At 38.8% G+C, this 23,433-nt stretch overlaps 1 protein-coding gene and 1 long non-coding RNA gene across 7 annotated transcripts in view; one reads left to right on the plus strand and one right to left on the minus strand.

Annotated features, from left to right (window-relative positions):
- LOC110257185 overlaps positions 1-23,433 on the plus strand; it is a 30,747-nt gene that overhangs the window by 2,308 nt on the left and 5,006 nt on the right. Inside the window, exon 1 of the long non-coding RNA XR_002339460.1 lies at positions 1-2,260. This exon is cut by the window's left edge and continues 2,308 nt beyond it. This is a non-coding gene — a long non-coding RNA (uncharacterized LOC110257185). The remainder of the gene's footprint in view (positions 2,261-23,433) is intronic.
- ARHGAP15 (Rho GTPase activating protein 15) overlaps positions 17,599-23,433 on the minus strand; it is a 619,196-nt gene continuing 613,361 nt past the window's right edge. For all 6 annotated transcript variants that reach the window (XM_021076338.1, XM_021076339.1, XM_021076335.1 and 3 more), the window contains one exon: positions 17,599-19,118. In XM_021076338.1, the coding sequence (XP_020931997.1) occupies positions 18,935-19,118 (184 nt within the window). In that variant the 3' untranslated portion in view covers positions 17,599-18,934. The remainder of the gene's footprint in view (positions 19,119-23,433) is intronic.

Consider the following 23,433-nt stretch of genomic DNA (forward strand, 5'->3'; position numbering starts at 1 on the left):
CATTAAAAATACCCTTGTCATGAAATGTATCTTTCTTTTGTTTCCTTGGTACCAGATCCCCTTACCTTTTTGGTTACTCACCATCAGTCTTTTTTCAATGACTCCTTCTCTTTTATTCCTTCTCTGAATATTGAGTCCTCCTAGGATCCATCCTGTGCTGTTTTATCTTCTCTATCTAAGTGAGCTCATCTCATCCCATGGTTTAAATAATGCCTATGTTCTTATATCCACATCTCTGTTGTTGACTCTCCCATGAGGCCCAAATCCTTACTAACAACTCAAGATGTCCCCTTGCATATATTTATTGGCATCTAGTCATTGCAAACTAGATGTGTTTAGGATGGAATCTTGATTTTCTCTGGACGAAACCACTTTCTTCCCTAACCCTCTTCATTGAATTAATGGCATTGTCACCAAGCACCTTAGACCTAGGAGTCCTCCTTGATTCCTCCCTCACTCTCATCTTCTAGAGTCAATCTATCAATGTCTCTTTTTTTATTATAACCCCCAAAGATATTTCAAATCTCTTCATTTTCCCCCCAGTCTCCCCTGCCACTATCTTGGTCCACACCATCATTATTTCTTGCTTGGTCTGCTGAGATAATGTCCTCATTGATGTTGCTACTCCCATTCTTATACTCTTATAACCCATGCTCTACCCAGAAGCTAAAATGATCAGTTAAACTCTAAATCAGATCATGCAGCACCCCTGATTACAATGATCCTAGGCTGCCAGTGTCACTTAGATTAAAACCCTGACTCCTTATAATTTCTCATGGGATTTCATCCTTCTTTTTTCCATCATCATCTAACACTGGTTCCCTGTTTCACTATATTCCCACCGTATTTCTCTCTTTTCTGTGTTATAAATAGGGTGAACAATTTCATCCATGTACTTTTTGTTGCCTTTGCCTGGAATCCTCATTCCTGGTCTTGTCACATGTTACCTCTTTCTCATTTGTTCCTAAAATTTCTGTTCAATGATAACTATTCCTCAGAAAACCCTTCTTAGACCGCCCTATGTAAAGTGGCTATCTTTTTACCATGCTTCTTACCCTCATAATATGATTGCCTCATTTTTTGAGAGAGAAGTTATCATAAGCTATCATTTTATTTATTATTTGAATAATTGTGTGTTGTCCATCTTATGGTCCAAATAGACCATAAACTACTTGAGGGTGGGAATGTAATCTGATTTAATCTCTTCTGTATTCCTACCACCTAAAATAGGACCTTTCCCATGCAAGGCTTGCAATGAGTATGGATTGAATAAATGAAAGAATCATCATTAGTCATGCACATCAGCAATTCAGAGTTACAAGGAGACATACCTGCGAGAGGGCAGAGGACAGAAAAAGTTCTGGAATGGTAAATGTATGTGCTGACAAGTCCGGTTTAGTTTTTCCTTCTTCAAGCAGAATTCCCTTGGTTAAAAGAATTAATGACTATATGGCATTTAGCAGGCGTGAATCCCATCTACATGTATCAGCATTCCCAGATCTTAAAAACCAAATGAAAGTGAAAACGTAAGTTTCAGAATAATACATAGTGTATTCCTGTATTAAAACACTAAACTCTGTCATGCATGTATTATTTACATATGCAACTTGTATGGTAAATGTAGAGAACACTGGCTTTCTGGGAGGAGCCATTCCATCTTCATCAGCACGGTAACTTCTGAGATGGGAAGGGAATGGGATTCAGGCAGAGACTTCAATTTTGTCCATTTGTTTCATTTCTTTCATTTAAAAAATCTGAAGCAAATCTGACAAAGTGCTAACATTGTGCAGTTGGGCGGGTTGATGCATGTTTATCATATTTTTCTTTATAATGACTATACTTTAAATATTAAAAAATAAACTTAGTTAAAGGCCTTATGTACCTGTGGTCTGAGGAGAACTTACAGAATTGATTCATAAAATAAAATGTCCTTGTATTTAAATCAGGGGTTAACTAACTCAATTTGGTCTCTATCTTTAAGATTCTTGGGTGGGCTTCCTTCTGGCTGGCGTCTGTGTTTTTGGGTCAGACTGAAGTGGTGTGGAATGTGGAAACAGGACAGAAAACATCTGTGCACTAACTCAAATATCTCTTCTCTCTTTCTCCAGGGTTGGCTTTTTTTTTTTTTTCCCTCCTGACATAAGAGTGGCAAAAATAACAAATGCCACTTTTTGAGGACATGTTAGGGACACTGTGTACATTATTTCATCAATGCTGGCAGTGACTCATTAAGGTGGATACTCTCAGCCCTGTTTTGCAGGTAAGAAGACTACAACTTGGAGGTGACTTGTGCCAGGCCACACAGCCAGCAGACAACAGAGGGAGAGATCAGAGCTACGTTTATTTGACACAAAGCTGTGGGTTTTTAATTCTGCAACTTTGCCTATTAGTCTTTGACCGTGAAGTGCCTCTTTAAGTTCTAGGTTGTTCATTTCAGGTTTTGCTTCAAATTTAAAAGCTGTCTTCCTTTCTTTCACTCATGTACTTGGTCAGTCATCGATCCCTTTCATAAAAGGCATATTTCAATGGAGCTGAGTTTCAACTCTAAGAGATGAGACTGATAGTCATACTATTTACAGCAATCCTTGCTATAAACTGGAATTTCATGGATATGAGAGTTGAAAATGAAGTCAAAATTTTATTTTAGTTACACATGCACACACTCACATATTTGTGTGTATGTATATATATGTATATGTATGTAGATATATATGTATGTATATATGAGGGAGTATATATCTTAAGAGAGTTTGGCAAAAGATATCAAATGAAAGTGGGAAAACAGGAAGCAGCAAGTGAGTACTATTAAGATTCCCATAAAATTTTGGATTTGAGCTAACCAAGGCTGATCTCCATGAAATAGACAAGAAGTGTTATCTTAGGATCTACTTTATTTAGTGTTTTGTTTCTCTAAGTAGCCAGGGCAGTGTTTCTTGAGTGAGTGACATGTTTTGACATCAGTCCCCCTGTGGGGCCCTGTCCCTCGCCTCACTCATGCACCCTACCACTAAGTTTTCCATGTTGGTCCAGGGGTACCCATCCTCTCGTACCCATCCTGGGTATTCCTAGTAGCTCTCACTCATCAATATTCCCTGAAAGATGAATCATCCTTATTGTTTTCTGGTGAAAAATGCAAATCAGGGCTACCGCACTCATTAATGTAAAATAGCCAATGTCCTAGCTGTAACAAGTAGTACATTTTCATTTTAAAAGGCCTGTTTCACCCTACCCGCCCCCGCACCCCTTCCCCATGATGACTCTATGTGAATTCTAGGCATCATGCCATAAATATAGGGGAAATATTTTAGGGAAATAATTTTTCTATGTGTCTCAAAGCAAGTATGTTGCTGCTTTTTCTTTCTGTGTTATAATTCTGGTATTCAGATGATCAGGTTGTATCCAATCCGGACACTGAGAAATGTGTGAACCTGCTTTTTTATGGAAGTGTGTAGATAGTATTTTAACTTTCACTGTTGATTGGGAATAGAGGTTTTTTTTTTTTTTTTTGGAATGAAGGCAGATAAAGAACATAATTTAGGCATAAGTAAGATAGGCAAGAATTTTTTTAATTGTAGCCATGACACTGAAAATTAAAAGAGAGAAAATTTTTAAAAATTGAGACACAGAGATTAACAACTTGAATCAATGGAAATAACATTTGACATGAACATATATAGGTGTCTGTTTTCTCTCATTTGCTGCTGAGATGTCATTTTATTCAATGCATTGGAATGTCAGCTTGAGGGCTTTAAAATATAGGTAACCGGCTAGAATAACAGTGATAACAGTAACTGTAACACTATAGGTTTTTTTGAAGACTTCCTCAGGAATTTGAAGAATTTAAAAGCTAACAACAAAAAATCAATTTATGGATATAGAGGGCAGTTCTATAAGTCACTAGTGCTCACCTGGGAGCATGGATTTACTTGTAGAAATTTTAAAAAGATCATCTAAAGGGATAGGAGAGATTAGGTGATAAAATGGAAAATTTCTCAGATTACATAGGTCTCCTTTATGATCTCTCTTTTTTATTCTTTTATAGATATAACTGAGGGTCACCTTGTGGTAGGAAAAGCAGGAATATCATTGGGCCTCAGATTTGCTTAGAAAGGTAGATAAAGCTCTTCTCTATTGTCAAGTAAATGAGAATGCACTGGGGCCTGTTAACTCCAGTCCATTGGAATATTTTCTGATGGTTCTTGTTGCTTATTTTGCTTCTTTATGTGCCAGGTCCATTTGAGAGCAGTGGTCATTCATGATAATTCCTCCCTCCCTCAGTCTTGCTCATGAAAACTGATTTATCTTTCATATTTCTTAAATGTTCTGTGAGTTGATTGATGGTTAGGTGAGCTAATTAATGAAAAGCCACATTTTTATGATACAATGTAATTTTACCTTCAGTATAATTTCTGGGTGCTATATCTGTACCAGTAGCTTTTCAGGTATCTCTTTAAAAAATTAACAGTTGAAATGAGATGATGTCTGGGATTTGCTTTAAAATACTCAGTGGGAGGGAGTTCCCACTGTGGCTCAGCGGGCTGTTAATCCAACTAGTACATGAGGCTGCAGGTTTGATTCCTGGCCTTGCTCAGTGGGTTAATGATCTCGTGTTGTTGTGGCTGCAGCGAAGGCCTGCAGCTGCAGCTCTGATTCAACCCCTAGCCTGGGAATTTCCATGTGCCTCATGTGTGGCCCTAAAAAGCAAAAACAAACAAACAAACAACAACAAAACCCAAACCAAAAAATACTCAGGGGGATAAAGGGGCAGATAGATAAGATTAGAAAAATAGTAAGTACTTGTTAATAGTAAGTACTAAGCAATGACTACTTGAGCTTTATTATACTAGTCTATCTACTTTGGAATATGTGTAAACTTTCCTTCCTGCATTTCCTAGTTAGAATTCTTCCATATTTTTTTTCTTATTAAATATTTGGTTACCTTGAAATATGACTCATATGAGAGAGAACAAATATTTGATTTCTTTCCTTTATGTATCAGTTTTCAGAGAACTGCTTTGTTTTTTATGTAATCTTTTTGGTGAGGAGTGGATTTTTGTTTCTTTTTGTTAGTATTATTACTTGATTTTAAAAAATATATTTGATATCTTTCAATCCATTGCAATTATAATATATTTTGATGCTTAAATTTTCCCATCTTTGGCCAGTGGAAGTCTCTTCAAATTGGCTCCTGTGTCCTTTTGACAGGGTCACATTAGTCTTTGGTGGCTTTCTTGTCTTTGGTCACAATGAGCAGCTCCAAGTCATCTTGTGCATTTCCCGTCCAAGTCCTAGACTCTGTTCCCTCTCCAAGAGCTCAGGGCTTATTCCCCTAAGCCATGGAGGTATCTGCCTGTTTTAACTATGTGGAGGGACACTGTGAAGTAAGGTCGCATTGTGATGATACGGGCTAGCAGAAATGGGAATGTTTCCTTGGAGGAGCTGCTGCCAGACATCATTGTTCATTCCCGTGGGTGGCCTGGGCTTCTCACAGATATCACTTATTCTTACAGTGAGCCCATGCCAGCCTGCTAGCTTTTTTAACCTGTTCCAGACTTATTTTGGCTTGCAAACATGGATCCTGCTGGCTTCTCTATGTGTTAGTTTCAGTGGCTCAATCTTTGCCCTTCCAATCTTTCTAGTGCCCAACCTCATCCATGGAGTAATTGGCCTCTGAGTTATAGTTGGCCCACATTCTTCCACTCAGTGTCTAAGTTAGAAAGTCAGAATCAAACATTGGCATCATAATCTTCATCAACTAACTTGTCTTGATAACATTTTTAGGCTCAATAGTGATTACTAGAATAGGAGTTAACCAAGTAGTGCACACTTCTAATCAAGGGCTTTGCACACACAATCTCATTGTCTCACTTTATCCTCACCACCAAACTGTGAAGTGCATGTTACTCTCCCTATTTTACAGGTGAGCACACTGAGGCCAAAGGAGGTCAGGTTACTCATTTAAGGAGCTGGGAATCCCACAGAAGACTCTGAGGAGCCAAAGCTGACAACTTCAACCACCATTTAATGTTTCCTCTATTGCTCAGGAATGCCAGATACAAAGAGATAAGACATAGGTGTTTTTCTCAAGGAGTTTATAACCCTAACTGAGAAAGATAGGATCTTCACAGGAAAAAAAAAAAAGTCAAACATGAAGAGGCGTATGACTAGAGACATAATTGTTTCCCTTCCGATCCACTTACCCAGTGCTGTCAGATTAATTTTACTAACACGTTTTTGCTCTCATTACCCCCCTGCTTAAAACTTCAGAGGTTCCCCACTGCCTTCAGGATAAAGTCCAACTTGCTTGCTTGGCATTTCAGGGCTTCCAAAATTTGGCCCTTACCTATCTTCTCATGTGTGAAATTCCACTGCAAAGCTGGCTTGTGAACTGGGTTTCTAAGCCAAAGGACACGTCTGGTGCTCTATGCTTTTGTGTCCTAGAAATATTGTCACATAAGGGCAGCCAAGTTTTACTTAGTTCCACCTTTGAAAAGATGGTCCATAAAAGATTTAAAGTCAGTTATCACTCTGACCCCTTCTCTGTTAGGACTCTCCATTGTAGTCAGGCATGTCTCATTCTCCAAATATATCTTAACAATTTCTGCCTCTGGGCCTTTGCTCTTGTTACAATCTTGTCTTGATGCCTTCCTTTTTTCCTGACCTGCCTTTCTTCAAGAATGCCATCTTGGAGCCTCTCTGGATTTCTTCAGGCTCTTGTTTAATAGGAAGTCATTTGAAATTCCTCAGATCTTATTATCTGTATCAATTACCATATATAGTCTTAGATTACCACTTACACATATTTAAAATTGTACTTGGTCTTTTTCTAATTATGAGAGTAACAAATGCTCAAAGCAAAATCTTGGGGATGTGCCAGGCACAATGGGAGAAAATGAGTTACTGATAATCTCACAACCCAAAGATAACGACTGCTAATATTCTGTTGTGTGTGTACATACACATTACAGCCTATATAACAACAATGGCACCATTCTTCCTATGATTTCATAAGTTGTTTTTTCTCTTAGGAAAATTTCTCTTGTTGATAGAATTCATACACATAGATTTTAAATGTCTTCACTGTACCTCATCATATAAATGTTCCCCTGCTTAGTTATTCAACTTTATACTACTAGATATTTATTTTGTTTTTCTATTATACGTTGCCATAAGGAGTGCCCCTTGTGACTAAGCAGTAACGAACCCGTGGCCTCGCTCAGCGGGTTAAGGATCTGGCATTGCTGTGGCTGTGGTGTAGACCAGCAGTTGCAGCTCCGATTCCATCCCTAGCCTGGGAACTTGTGTAAGATGCAACTGAGGCTCTAGAAAGCAAAAATAAAAAATAAAAAAGTTGCAATAAATATACTTTGGACTTAGCTTTTTAATGTGGAGGAACTCAAAATATTTGTCTAAAGGTAGATATTGATATACCTGCTTCCGAACCACTTCCATCTCTATTCCCTTGGACTTATATATAATGTTTCTAAGTTTACGTTTCCTCACCTTTGAAATATTTGTTAAATCACTGCTATATATCACAGTCTTGTTGTAAGATAAATGGCACATGGTAAGTCAGTAAGAAATGTGGGTTACTATTTTTATTTTCTGGCCTCACATCTTTTCACCTTTGACTAGATCATAAATCCCTTAAGGGAGAGACTTGGTCTCTTGGAGCTTGTGTTTCTGGTCTTCATGTCTGTCCCACTGTATTATAAGTAATTGGTGGTTAATAGCTATTTGTTAATGATCATTATAATGATGCCTTCATAGTTACTGTAGCTCACTGCGTAGGAAGTTACTCAGCAATGCAAATCTAAAACTTTCCTTGTGACTTAAAAACTTTAAACTTGTCTCTTTTCATCCAAATGCTCATTTTTGTGTGCTAACCTTAGTTTTCTAACATTCTAATTTCCCCTGTATTTTTTCCATTTCAGTCATTGCCATTTTTGTTGATTGGCCCTTCTAGTGGTAGATTGTGTTCTAATAGAAGGATTTGGGAGGATCTATGCTACCCTCATGGGATGGTATTTCTAGGGCACTAATGCATGGCACTGGGAAACACATCTTTGGCTGAGCTAGCCAGTTCAAAAGCCAGATTCTCAGCAGAATTTCACACATGCAAATGAACCATTGTGATCCCGGTCATGAAAATTCATGGAATGGTGGCTAGTTCAGTGTGGACGACCTGTCAATTTGGCAGCCAATCATTTAGTTAAACATCCAAATTACTGGACAGTTCCTCAGACTAAAGCTAGTCTTCCTGCTTGTTACCGAGTTCTATGTAATCCTATTAAAAGCAAAGACAACGTTCTCTTTGATTTGTGACCGCTAATGGTGTGGGAGCACAGGACATGTGTCTGGCACAGTTGAAAAGTAGGCATTGTGAAAATGGACTGTTTGTATTACTACTGGATTTATTCTTAATACTAAATATCTTCCATGAGTGACATGCAAAATATCTTAATTTCACCCGTGCCTCTATTTACTATTTTCATTATTTATAAATGGGAATTCCTCTAAGGGTTGCATCACCATTTTTTGGTTGTCCTAATTGAGTTTGTGTATTTCACTCCTTGGACCAGCCTTTCCTGTCAGGCAATCAGAAAGAAAGCCATGGAGACTTCTTGAGGCCTGGTATAGGCCTTGGGATTTGATTGAAAGAGACCCATTTGTAGTTTAATTTTGACATAAGATTGTAGTCTTGCTGTCCTGGGAAGTGAACCCAGAACAGTAATTCCTAGGCATGGAACTTTCTGAGAAATTTTGTGATGAAAACTCTAGATTTTAATTTTAGAAAAGTGCACAAACAATTAAGCATGAAAGTTTTGAGATTTCATTTACCTGCCAAAGCCCAGGGATCCAGGGAAACAGGAATTTTAGGTTAAAAGTCCTGCTGTGAGTGTGAGGGTGGGGAGCAGGAATAAAGAGAGACAAGAGAAACACAGAGACAGAAAAAGACCAAGACGGAGAGGCAGGGAAAAAGCTAAATACAGAGGCAGAGGAAGATTGAGTGACGGGAAATAGATATAACTCCAGTTCTCTGAGTATAACACAATTTCTCAACACTGTGCTCAATTAGTTTCCAATAAACACGTCCTGATGTTCATAACCCTGTCTTCTTCTGGTGAATAAAAGCTCTCATATGAGAGACATAATACATCCCACACCTGAGGATTTTTGGCATTAGTATTGAGAAACTCTATAGGGACAAAGATTTCATTTTAAAGGCAAGTATGTAGGCTGTTTGAAAACACAGTATTATATGTTAAAGAACTATTTGGCTTATAAGTGAAAAGGCCTTCTGTGTATACTGAAGACCATTGATCAAATAATCGTACTAAAAATGCTATTGACCAAGAAGACTTAGCCCCTATTTTTCAACAGTTTTTATATAATGCTATCATATTTTATTCCCACAGTAGTCCTGATGCTAGGTAGGGGAGAAATTGTTCTATGTATTTTACCTTTAAAGAAATGGAGACAGGAGTTCCCGTCGTGGCGCCGAGGTTAATGAATCCAACTAGGAACCATGAGGTTGCGGGTTCGATCCCTGCCCTTGCTCAGTGGGTTAACGATCCGGCATTGCCGTGAGCTGTGGTGTATGTCGCAGATGCGGCTCGGATCCCGCATTGCTGTGGCTCTGGTGTAGGCTGGCAGCTACAGCTCCGATGAGACCCCTAGCCTGGGAATGTCCATATGCCACGGGAGTGGCCCAAGAAATGGCAAAAAGACAAAACAAAAAAAAAAAAAAAAAAAAAAAAAAAAAAAGAAATGGAGACAGAATAGGTATAGAGGCTTTCCTGGAATCATAGATAACTCACTAAAACAGTGAGCTCTAGAAACCTGATTTTCCAATCTTTGATTTCAGGCTGAATCTATATATCCTTGTTGATAGTAACATCCATAGAACCATCATAAATCCATTTGCTTCCTAAAATGAAATATAGGAAGCAAAATAGTGTTCTTGAAATGTGACAAAAGAATAGAATCAGAGAAGTTTATAGTGTAGGCAGTCCTGGAGAGAAATACTAATCTGACCTCCTCATGGTAAAAATGAAGACTTGTCCCAGATGGCTTGAGACTAAAGCAGGTTGTCTGGCTGGCCTGCAGGAACGTGCAAAGTTGACAAGTCGAATACAATGAGGACTTGCCCCTGACTTTCTTGCTTTTGTTTAATAAGGAAGAAGTGGGACATAAAAGCATCTATTTTATGTCTTAGGTAATTTAGGTGGAATGATTTGGAGATAATTTTGAAATATTAGGTATGAGTCAAATTCAGTCCTCTACTTAGACCATGCCTGGAAAGTTTAAAGTTCCAAGAGAGTTTCTCAGAAATAGTTTTTTTTTTTTTTTTTTTTTTTTTTAATAGGATCATGTATAGTTCTTCACATTCTGTTGGCCCAGGAAAATTTACATGGCTATAATAAGAAAGTATGACAGAATAATCGCTCTGCTTCTCAGGCTGTAATAGAGAATCCTAGGTTAGACGTGGGAATATATGTATCAAAGATGGATATATAATATATGCATCTATATTCATACACACCCACATCTATATATAAGTATAAAAATTAGGCCTTCGGGTTATTTAAACACTCCTCATTTATAACTTGCTTTTGGGGAATTATTTAGTTATGCAAGATATCACCACATTCAGTATTTTTTTAATAATAAACATGTCTAGTCAAAGAAGGCATTAATGAAGCAATTCCCCAAATAAAACAGTCCATGATATCTGAGTTGCAGCAGAGAGAGAGTGTGGTCTTTGTAGTCTAATCAAGATCACAAGACTTGTTTTGAGCGTCTGTCATCTTTAATTTTACGGCACTTCATTTCAGAGTAGGACTGCCAGGGTCATATGCAATTAAAACACAGGCAAGATTTGTCTTGTGAAATCTTAACATAAAAAGTAATGTGTTACTCCATTTTAACTTTTCTACTGAACTCTGTGAACTCACTAATTACTTTTCCCCCCTCTTGTCACCTTTTTGATATGACATGTATTTTATAGAGGAGATAGAAGTTTGGAATTTTTTTTATATCATGCATACGATTGAGGATAACAAAATTAAACCAGAGAAAAGAGAAACGCATTTTTCAGAAATACATTTTTTTTACAAATATCTGAGTACTCCAGCTTCAATTACAAAGACGCTCATAGATCAAATTCTAGGAAATAACTGTTAATCTGCTTAAGTAGAGCAGGTAGGAATGTAATAACGGACCAGAGATTTTATGGAGGCCAGGATGGTGAACTGGAGTTTATTCTCAGGGGTGTGGGGCAAAGGGGCTTTGAGGCGATTGGCTGTGAAAAGCATTAAAAGCCAGCACCAACGTGGAGATTTGGAGCGAGAGGAGGGTTGTTCCATCTTAGTGATCAGTAAATTGCATAGACCCTTATTAACCTTATTGATAAGGAGCTTAAGGAAGTCCCATTCAGGCCGCAATATATTCTTCTTTTTGTTCTCCCGTCTGTCTCTGCCCGCACTGCCAGCCTCTTTGTAAGCAGAGCCTTTATGCGGCACCTCAACATTCAGCAGGAGTAGCGGCGCCTTTAAGTTCCAGCAGCGGAAGGGCGCACTGAGCAGCCTGGGCACAGGGGGCTCAGACCCATCGCACTGGTGCTGTGGGCACCTGGGGGATGTTTGCAAATGTTGTGCTTAAAGAATCTTTTATATTACTCCTCTTTCAATGCAGCTGGGGTCTAGAGGGATCAGGGGATTATTTTTGATACCTGTCGAAAAGAGTTATGTCTACACTGATTTTCCATCCCTCACTACTAATTAACCTTATTGTATACAGGAAACAGTCTATTTAATACCTGCATTCTTTCTGTAATGCCAAGTAAAATGAAATCCAGTGTGAAATCTAGTTAGCGTTTGCCTTTTTGAAGTCATTTTTAAGTTTCCAGTTTTAGTGACTGTGACCTCAGAACTGATAGCTAGAAAAATGGTGAGAGCAAACCAATTTTGGTTTCAATTGTACTCTTCACCCCCCTCCCACTTAAAAGCTGTCTTTCACCTGGACTTGGGAGGAGACATTACCAACAGAGCTGGACCCTCATTTCCTGGAGCCTTCCCTTGGACTTCTTCCTGCAGTTCTAAGTCTTCTCTCCTAGCCTCACGGGCTGGCCCCTGGCCCACTGACTGTTTCTCTCCTCAGCAGCTGAGAATCTCTCTCCTCTTCCTTTACAGCCATGGAAGCTTGAGTTTGACCCAGGACCACACCATGGCAAAGCTGTGCAGCAGCACTGCAAATAGGTGCTGAAGGAAAGGAAAGAATCTGAGCCCAGGGTTAAAATACTGAAAGAAATCCCATTGGTGGAATATTTGCGAGGGAAAAAAAGGTAGGGCCTAGCGATAAAGAGCAGAAATTAAACTGTGCAAAATGTCACCAAATGATGTGGAAAAATCCACACGTCTTCAAGTCTGCTGCACAATATGGACTTAGAACACATTTTGCTAGTGATGTGAGAATGGTTAGCGCAAGTCCTGCTCTTAGAATGTGAGTGTGCGTGTCTCAAGTAAACTTGTCAGCTTAAATGGTGCCAGAGGAAAGTGAGGAATTTTCAGGCCCCTGCTTTGTATTTGCCGAATCTCTTAGCTTTTGAGATTTTTCATACATGGGTCAAAAAGCCTATGCTCTATAGCCTTTATATGACACATAAACTGAATTTGATGGTGCAGGGAAGGCAAGTGGAAGATGCCAGTGGGTGTCACAGATGCCTGGGCTCTGCCACACCCAAAGCAGGACATCAGAATTTGCTGTTAAGACTTGGATGAATTAGGTTAGTGAATCTCATGGACTATCTACTGTCGAGCTTTCGGAAAGAAGCATTTCTTGTGGACTTAAACTTCAAGAGAGTTAGCTGCAGGTATATCTGTTAGATGATCCTTAGAGGTGAGACCAGGAGTCAGGAAAGATACCAGTGGGTTGAGACTACATGTAACTTGCTAGATTAGTTGATAAGAAACCCGACCGTGGATCATATTCATATATAAGTTGCTCATGTTCTGGGTGTCTGTCTTGGTTCAGTCATCCAACAAGTGTATACAGAGCACCAACTCTGAGCATAGTGTTACCTCTCTCCCTCACTGCTTTCTTAACACTATCCTAATTGAATGAAGAGTGTTCTATAGAATCAAGCTGATTGCTTAAGGATTTCGTGGACCCTGCATGCTTCACTTCAAGCATAAGCTAGCAAAACTCAGCTGGATAAATCTATAAGGGGTGTGTGTATGTGTGTATCTGTGTGTGTGTGTGTGTGTGTGTGTGTGTGTGTGTGTGTGTATCCTTCTGCCAGGTCTCTCACCAAGTCAGCTAGACATTTTCATTTTGACAACACTGCTACAGAAAATTGTCATCTTTTTTTACAAGATGTTCACTGTATTCTCATCATTTGGATGATTCAGGATCACTCTCCGGCAGCATGAGACACAGCATGTTTTGATGCCTGCTTCTTTTTCAATTATATTTAAGAGAAAGACTGCTGGGGACCCATTTTTTTTTTTCATCTTGCCCAAGACCCCTAAAGGGCCAGATTTAATTTAAGTGCAATATTAGGCAGTATGAGAAGATGGATCATAACAGGGCATTGACAAATATGATCCAACGCAGGATGATATGATGTAACATGGAGTAGAAGCCATCCAAATAGGTACTTTGAAAGATGTGGGGTGAAGAGGCTTCCATACCGTCCTCTCCATAATGTAATGATGTGGGTGGTGCTATGTTGGAAAATGAAACGGTACATGAATGTTAATACTATAATAGCAATAATGTGAATGAGATTTCATCTACTGATAACAGCAAAGCTACTCTATATTTCTTTGGGGAAATACATAATATTCCTTTGGTTCTTTCATGAAAGTTGGTATGAAAGTGAAACTCTTATTAGATGTTTTAACAGGGGAGTGACCAGTTCCCATACATGGGGTGTAAATATTTAGGGTGTTTATGTGTTTACATTTCTTCCTTTTTTTTTTTCCCTGAGTGAAGGTATGGTACAGTGGATAAGGCAGGGGTCTCTGGGGCCATATGATTCATATTCAAATACTAACCTGACACCAACTCTATGAAGTTGGGTGACTTCATTATTTCTTCCCCTCAATTTCCCCAAGTATAAATCAGGGATAATAACAGTAGCTCTCCCCATAGAGTTATGAAGATTAAATACATGTATGTATGTATGAAGTGCAGATCCCGGCTTGTAACAAAACTTGAAGAATTCTTAGCTAATCAAAATGGTCACTCCAGGACTAATTTTTCTTGGTGGTCCTCTGGCCAAAGAAGCAACATTGCTCCAAGAGAAGGGAGGGAGAAATCAGAGCAGGTGAGACAGAAGTGACCTCCTGATTGTCCAAGTATCATGCTGGAGGCAGGAGGCAGCAGCATGCATGCTCATCTGACTTGGGCATGACTTGGTCCAAATATCTTAAGACATTACTGTTAAATGTCAAATCATTGTTGGAATACCAGAATCAACCCTACCCCAACCCAGCAACATTCAGATGGAAATAAGCCTGCTATGGGAGTTCTGTGTAACAACAAATGGTGCTTTGTACTTAGCAGTCATAATTAAGAGGAGGTGGGTAAATCTCAGAAGTGCAGTAGGTCAGAAGTGAATGCTCCTTACTGTTGACTTCCAATCCTCTGCCACTGCCTGGCTTTTCATGAATGATCTGAAGGTCTGGCGATACTGTGCCAATGTTCCCACATAGGCAATGTCAGCTTGAGCTGAGAAGAAGCCGACCCTTTAGGCCAGGGGTTGAGCTTGAGTTTTCCCCAGGTGCTACCACTTTCTAGTACCTTAGGCCTGCTCTTCTTTACAACTTCCTTACATTGCTGCCTGGCCCTAGTAAGCATTTTAGTTTGCCACCCTTGGTTTAAAGAAAGAGAAAGAAAAAGATCCATATATTTTCTAAAGATAAGATGAAACATTTTAATTGAGGAAATAATTTATGATTATGATGTTTGGAGAAAGTCTTTTTTTGTTGTTGTTGTATTTTTTTTGGTGTGTGTGTTAAGATTTGTGTTTCCCAGGAGAGACTTGATATTGTTTTGGTTTTATTTCTCATTTTTGACAACAGAGCAATTTGACCCAGAACTCTTAGTGACAGTCCTTTTGGATGAAAATCTTTGCAGGGCCTTTTAATTAGGAATTGACAGGGTGATTAACTTATAATTCACAAAAAATAAATGTGGAAAAGAGAAATACAGGTCAATTTCTAGCTGTGTTAAACTGTTAGGACAGCATCATTGGCAAGTGATTGTTCCCTTTTAACAGCTTTTCTAATTTTTCTTAATTGGATCCTTTGTTTTCTAATTGGATAGAGAGAACTATCATATGGCTTTCAATTACTAGCTGTGGCATGGTGATCCTGTCATATGGCACATGCTAAGTAAAGTCAGACATGCAACTTATAGGATGGAATAAATACTGTCTCCAAGAAGCTTTTTGTGTAAGAAAGAGGGGCAACTTCCTAAGTCCTGGGTAGGTAAATCTATGCTGAAATGGAATGAACTAACCAGCTTAGTCCAGGGAGACTGTTTTGGACTTGTGGTTCCATTATGTTAAGGTTATAATTTCTTAAAAGTTTTCACTTATCGTAATATATAAATGCTTCTAAGGGATTATCTATTGCATTCCTATAAAATGTTAAAAAATGCACTCATGCTGTATGCCTGTGTGTATATACCCCAGCTACCTCTACCCCGACATATAAACGTATGGGAGAAAATACCAGTGTCCTCAAAGTATTCTGTTTCTTCTGTCTGCTGGTGAATTTAGCGATCCTCTTTCTTAAGCAATAAAGTTTCTCATTTTACAACCTCCACTAAATCTCTTCTGCCTATAGGATAAAATCTAAACATTTTATTACATCCTATATCTGACCCCAATATCTTTCCCAACTCTATTCCCCAAAATTGCCAGGCACACACTTCACGTGAGCTTCTCTTTTTTTCTTGGAGATGTTAGGTCTTTCTCAACTTTGTCCATGCCATTCCTGCTCCCTTGTATGTGTTTCTCCACTTTTCTTGTCTGGTTAATTTTATAATGGGGCACCTTGGTCAAGATTAGATTGAAAGAGTTACCTTTCTCATGAAGCTTCCCCTGACTCCCCAGGCACAATTTGTTTTTTGGTTCTGTCGACCCACTGAACTTTCTTAATATCTCTGTACTAGCTTCTGCTTCCTCATTCCTTCAAAAATATCTTTTGATCAATATACCTGGAAAAAATACTTTTTGAGCATTTCTATGCTTCAGGGGCTACAGGGTTATCAAGATGGCTGAGTTCCTGGTCTGAGGTTGAACTGTCACTAATCCTTAGGGGATCATCTCCCTTTCTGGAATATGAAACTGTGAAGTACAGTAATATTTACCTTACTTTGTATTTATTTGATAAGTAGAGTCTAGCTTTGCATCTGGCTCAAATAAGGCGGTTAAGAAATGCTCATTTTTTTAAAATGTCTTATCGAGGGAGAATGTTGATCAATTTTATGAATCTAACCCCTTAGTAAGGCAACCTAGTGTACCTACAGTCTTGGCTTTTAAGCTTGGAACAGTTGATTTACCATCGTCACTGTCTCTGAGATGTCATTGAATCTGATGACCTTCCCGTATAACTCTTTTTATGCCTTAGTGTGTGTAAGTCAGATCCCTGAGGGGTGCCTTGGCTCAGCATCTTGGAGCAGTCTTTTCCCAGAGAGGACACGGTCTCTGATTAAATGCCCTTAGCAGGCAGGGACAGGACATAGCTAGGGTTTGAATCAGGCTAAATCCCATCAGATTGGAAATCAAGAAGTGGCTGCTTTTGAAGATTATAAATCTGGAAAGCAGTAGAGATGGGGGGCTGTGAGTCCCCACTCAAAGCAGGTAGTGCCACTTCTATTTGGCTGTTGGTGTGGCTTCTCTCTGGCTGTTGCTCCTGGAATGGCTTTAAAGATGGACACAGGAAGGCATAAGATTTTAACGCTGGGACTGCTTGACCTAATCCTCCCCTTTCAAAAGAAGTAATGGGAGCCTTGGAGAAGACCTAATTGAGAATATGGAATGCTGTGGATGGAAATGAGGAAGACTGGAAACAGAGTGCCAGAAACTCCCGTTTCATGTCTCCATGTTTTTCCAAACGGCTTAAGTACAACTGTAAATAAAAGAAGAACTTAAAGCTGGCAAGTCTGTTAGCTCACTGGTACCGGTGACTTTAGATCATGGAGTTCTGCCTCTTATGACTTTCCTTGGCTTTGTGGTATTTGTATACGTCCCACTCGATGAAACCACATTTCAGCATTTATTGTGGTTGCTTGTGTTCTTGGCCATAAGCCGACTTGCTGGAGCCTTTGCCAAAGTGAAGACATTCAACAGGAGCAAAGGAAATCTCTCCTTCCTCAGGCAGCTCTAGGGATGCTGGAGCTGCATGCACATCTGGCCATCTCTCAAGTGGCTCTCTCCCTCCATCGTATACCCCATCCATGCAGACAGCCCAGGCCTCTGAGCCTGTTATTGCTCTAAGTGTTTGCTCTTGGATCCATCTTCACGCGTATTATTTACATGCTTTATTTTTCATTTTATGAACAAATCGATAACTAGACTTACTCTTTATCACACTGGATTAGTTTTATTTATTCTGTTTGAATTTGATTAAAAAGCTGTCAAACATAACTCTACATTTTTATCAGCTGAATACTTTCACAAAACCGGGTATGAGATGTGTTCAGCTAGAACATAGTTTTCAAAATAAAACAATGTTTGATATATTCTAGACAGTTATCCTTTTGTTTATCCATGACAATTGAAACTAGCCACCAATTGGATAAGCAATCCAAGTCTAGTCAAGTAATCTTTAGGTATAGGGGAAAATAAAACTTTTAAAAAAGTTCTTTCTAGATGGCGTTAATATAATTCACCAATAAAGCATCCTCAGAAGTATAATAAAAATTCTACAAAAATGACATAGCCAGGGAAAAGGAAGATATACAGTTTGATGAAGATTCAAAATGGATGTCAACATTAAAAACAAACTGTCATGTAATTTCTGCATAAAAGAAAGATCAAAATTGCAGGGCACTAATTTTGCTTCTAATTTATAAGACTATGTTTATGGGACTGCAAATAGTTGATGTAAAAAAGCATATCCAATGGCGAATGTTTTGAACTGTCATTTTTTTTTTTTTTAGAAAAATTGCCATTCAACATGTATTTGTAAATTTTAGCGTACAGAACCAAGGATAGCTGGACTAGATTTACACTTACAAAAATGTTCTTGAAAGATGAAATGTGTCTATTTTGGTTGAGATCCTCGATTTCCTTTGTTCTATTTAAAAATTACTGGAATTCCTGGGTGGCTCAGTGGGTTAAGGATCCAGCGTTGTCACTGCTGTGGTGCGGGCTGGATCTTTGGCCCTGGAACTTCTGCATGCCTTGGGTGTGGCCCTCCAAATTATTAATTTATGCCTTACCTTACCCTCTCTTTTGGTTCTATTTGTGTACACGTGCGCACATGCCTGAAGCAGCCAGGATAGTAAGGATGTTGTATTCCTGTGTATACACACACCCATACTCTCAATCACACTCACACTTACATATTTACACACACAGCCGCATATCCAATGCCCAGGAGTCTCGTTAAGGCTATTTTTGGAAATTCGCTGTCCTCAGCACATTATTTCCTAGCGTGGAGCATGCATAATGTATGCCTAGAAGTGCTGGAAGGAACAGCACTGAAGGGGTTAATGTAGAACACATATAGGCAAATATTGTCAACTATTTTATTCAAATGTTTGGAACTTAAACACAAAATCATCATTAAGTTTTCACAAAATGAGGCATCTGTCGCTTGAAAGGAAAAAAATATTTCAGAAATATGTTTACAGAAATGTAAAAATATTAGGCATTGAGACAGATGTGAATATACTCTGTAACTTGTCTTGTCTGTCAGTCTTCCTCCAAGCCGAAGATCTTACTGTACTCACTCAGCATGAGCTCCACGATCTGGTTCTGGTAGACCATGTGTACTGCCATATTTCCTGCCTCATTTTCAGCTCGCAGGAGGGTGGGTCCAAATACAATCCCTAAGCTTTGTGTGGACATGAGGTTCTTGGATGCTTTGGCCACTATCCTGTAGAGAGATGGAGAGAGAGAGGATAAAAAGAGAGTCCACTGGACTTTGAATAAGATTGTGGCAACTTCTGAATTGCAAATTTCTGTGTTCTTGAATTCCTTTTCTTAAATTTCAACTTAAAGAAGGAAAGTAAGGGTATTAAGTGGCTTTGGCAAAACAGAGACTGTAACACAAACAAAAAATGCTCAGGTTCCAGAAAAACAACTACCACAACATTATTTAATATTCTACTCTTTATTCTTTACTGTATGGAAATAGAACCTATGACTTCTGGCAGAAGGATTTTATTCCCATAGTACCAGCCGTGGTGATGTTCAACAAGTGTTTGTAGAATTAATGAATGAATAAATAAACAAAAATTAGAACAATTATTGTGGAGAGTTTAGCAAGATTCAGCCTTTGAAGTGGTTATAGTCAATGGAAGAAAGAGGTGAGACATATATAAATACATAAGAAGCCAAACACAAAATGGAACATTATACACCTAACTAATGATGGCGGGTAGATGTAAAGACTGAAAAGATAATAAAGTTTTTAGTGATAAACTTGAGTAAAGTATTCCTGACAAACGCTAACTGGAATATGTTTTGTTGAGCAGATAGGCTCTAAGGCATTTAGATGTATAACAAAATTCTAAGTGTTCCCGTGCATTTTACTCAGTTTAGCTCACATCTCAATAAACTACAGAAGCTTGTAGCGTTTGCACAGGAAAAGAGTCTCACTGGAATCTATGAAATTTTGCTTGTGTAAGGACTGTGTGGAGAGCTGGAATACCAATGAAATGTTAGGATATGATTTTATTAATAGTAACGCCTTGCCTGCTTTGACATGGGACTCTTAAAAAGAAAGCCCCATCCTATAAATTGAAACTTAAAAAAAAAAAAAAAAAAACAAAAAACAATGCTTATTCTCACAATTGAAGCCTCCTTGGTTTTACATTAAAATTAGGGACAGTGAGGTTTTAGTGATGTTAGGGAAATAGGAACAGCGTATGGAAGGACAGGGAGCTAAGAAACACTAAACTCTGCATTCCTTGAGACACCCTACGCAAGGGAAATAGAGCGTAGAAAATAAAGCGAAGCAAAGGAACACTATTGCAAGGCAGTGGGGCAGTGGGGTCTCTGGTATTAGAGCCCATGGGAATGTGGGAGCCCTGGTGGGACTTTAGAAGACTCCTTTTGGCATATGTGGACCTACCTGGACCTACCTTGTAACTACAAAGAGTAGGTAGGGAGGAAGGACGACTTGCTCTATTTCCATCCTTGCACTAACCTAGGTCTCTGAAGTGCCATTTCTATGACCAAGAGACCATGCCTTCTCTCTCCAGAAAGAGACTGAGAAGAGCCAAAGCCTTCAATTTGTGACTCCCCACAGCAGAAGTTCACAGTCAGCCAGATGTCCTTGAGTTGCTCAGTATCAATAATAATTAAATATTCTTCTAAGCAACTCTATTTTTTATTTGAAATTTATTTTTATTTTTAAATTTAAGTTGACATATAACTTTTTTTAAGCAACTTTTTTGGTCTCATTTAATCTTCATAACAATCCCATGAGGCCCTTTATACAAATGGGAAACTGAGGCCAACATGGTGCAGGACCTGATATCACACAGTGCTAAGGCTCACACTCTGGCAGGAGGGTTGCAGCACCCATGGAAGCATCATTGCCCTGGAGTGTTAAGACTCCTGTGTTTAATAACTGGGCTAAGTTTCACTCTACCATCCTCCACATGATTACAGATCCTTCTGTAAGAGGGTCTGGATTTTTACTCCTCACTGTAGCGTTGTGATTGACAGCTCAGTTATAATGGATTTATTGTGGGCAAAATGACTCTTAAACTTGGACTAAATATTCAAGATATCCTGCCTTCCATTTCCACTTTTCTCCTTTAAATGGAAAGCATTTGTACCTGTGAGTACTGTTGGCATGACTACATTTCTGGAAGGGATTCTCACATTCTAAAACATCAGTGAATTATCAGAGACTTCGAGTTTAGAGTTTCCTTTGGAATATAAGAAACTGTGCCACTTTGCTACTACATTTACTGAAAGTCTGTAGAATGATTTTAAGACAGTCTCCTAACCTGGAGTGGGAGCAAATGGAGAGAGGCTTTGCTTCCCTTTAACACACCAATTTACCTTGGCTTACAGTCTCTCTTGAGCCTCTCCCAGACCTCCTTATTATAAAAATCACTAGTAAGATTCACCGTGAAAGAAAACAGTTTTTCTATTTCGGTTTTAAAGTAGTACCTTTTTGGGATAACTCATTTGTTGATTCTGCCACAATAATAATTTAAACATTTGTTAAACAAATAACTGATCAATTAATCAAGCACCTATTAGGTAAAAATTACTCTAATAACATTACTCATTAGCAGCAAAGGTCTAAGCTGATAAGATTTATCTAGCAGAGAACAGGGCTCACAGGTCACAGAGCATGAAGAAAGCAGAATTAAAAACAAGAGACTATTGCAAGTATGATGGTGAATGAGTGATGCAGAGGAGGAACTTTAGGACCTGGTGTCCAGGGAGACTGGGAGACATAAAGACAGACTGAAGTTGGACAGTGTATTTTCCTATTTAATAATGGTTATAATTTCAGTTGGGAGCAGGAACAGTGAGATTTGGGGTGGCTGGGAGCCAGAACTGCATCAAACTCAGAAAGGTGAGGCTAGAAATCAAGAGAGGTCCAAGAGCTGATTATTGGAGGGGACAGCAGTGATGGTCAGGAGGTCATGAGGGTAGAAGCCAGAAGAGGTCTTATGGTATCTGAGAAACTGGGGTGATGGAGGGGTGACTCGGCTCTTCAGGGCACTCTGGAAAGATACAGCAGGGGACTCAGTTTTTGAAGAGAGAAAACATGAGATTAGGTGATTTTTTAAACTTTCTCAGAGTTCTTTACATTTTTTCCACTAGACAGCAAAAGGCCTGGTCTGAGAACCCAGAGCAGGGCCAGCTGTAGAAGAGGAAACCAAGGCTGAGTTCCAACAGAGTAAAGAGGAGGAGCCTCAGAGCCCCGCAGGGGAAGGTTTCCTTTCTTGGCAAGTGGAGGTGGGAGAGGACTCCTGTAAGGGATTTCTGCCTATTCATCAAGTTCCTAAATTTCCTGTAGACAGGCATACACTCTGTGCTCTTCCATATGTATGAAGGTGGAACATTCATTCCATCTCAACCTGTGTCTTTTGCGTCCATTTCTCTGCACACTTTCCATGTAATTTTAATAAAACTAGCTTTACTTCATGAGCGCTTTAAAGTCATCTTGTCACAAGTAGATCTGACCAAAAAAATCTAGTTTTGTATTCTTGTTATATAGGAATTACTGCAGGTTAAATTTCCATAGCAGCTTAGAATTTTTTTCCTAAGTTGGGAGAATTAAGTTACTTGCAATAACTTTTAGAAAAATCAAATGTAGTTAAGAAAGAATGTTAAGAAAATGTGGATGTGTGTTATAGAGAATACATGCTATCCTGCCTCTTCACTGTTACAGAATGTGAGCTTGTGTGTGCATGTGTGTGTGTATTTCATTGGCAATTTATGTCTTAAATATCAACCAACCAGCAGTTGGTGAATTGAGAAATCAATCTTTAAGTTAGAAAATATGCTAAAGGTGAACGGCTGTTAGAGGTTGAAGTTATCAACTACGTAAGTATATGATTCATATAGATAGGCAAATATATTTGCATAATGACATTCAAGCTAGATTAAATCCTTTTTTCTTTTCTTTTCTTTTTTTTATTTTTTCTTTTTGGTTTTATTCCATGTGGAAGTTCCCAGGCCAGGGATTGAACCCACACCCCAGCAGTGACCTGAGCCACAGCAGTTACAATGCCAGATCCTTAACACCTTGAGTCACCAGGGAACTCCAGATTAAATCCCTTTAATAATAGGGGGTGATGATAGACATTTCTAGGAAAGAAGGCCCCCCAACTGGGGGTGTCTAGAAAATAAATTCCTGCTGTTGTAAACTTCACTATTCAAATATGAATTTACCTAATCTCTATCTCAATAGATTTTGAAATAGTTAAGTGGTTGATTTAGGACCACATAAGTAGTCAATCACAATTTCAAAATGGAGCTAGAATACTAACCTACAAAATTATTTAAATCTCAATTTTTTTACATCAAATCAATGGATATCATAATTTCTAATCTCACTGTAGGGACTAGCTGGGGCTTGCAAGTGCCATTATTTCTGAAGGCTTCAACTCATAAAACATATGTAGAGGAGAAGTGTAGGCTATTGAAAAAAATAAAAGCCCTGCATGGAAAAAAAAGGCAGTCTAGTATCTAAGATGGAAAACTCTCAAAAACAG

The sequence above is a fragment of the Sus scrofa genome, chromosome 15 (assembly GCF_000003025.6).
Source record: "Sus scrofa isolate TJ Tabasco breed Duroc chromosome 15, Sscrofa11.1, whole genome shotgun sequence".
In the NCBI taxonomy this organism is placed as follows: Eukaryota; Metazoa; Chordata; class Mammalia; order Artiodactyla; family Suidae; genus Sus; species Sus scrofa.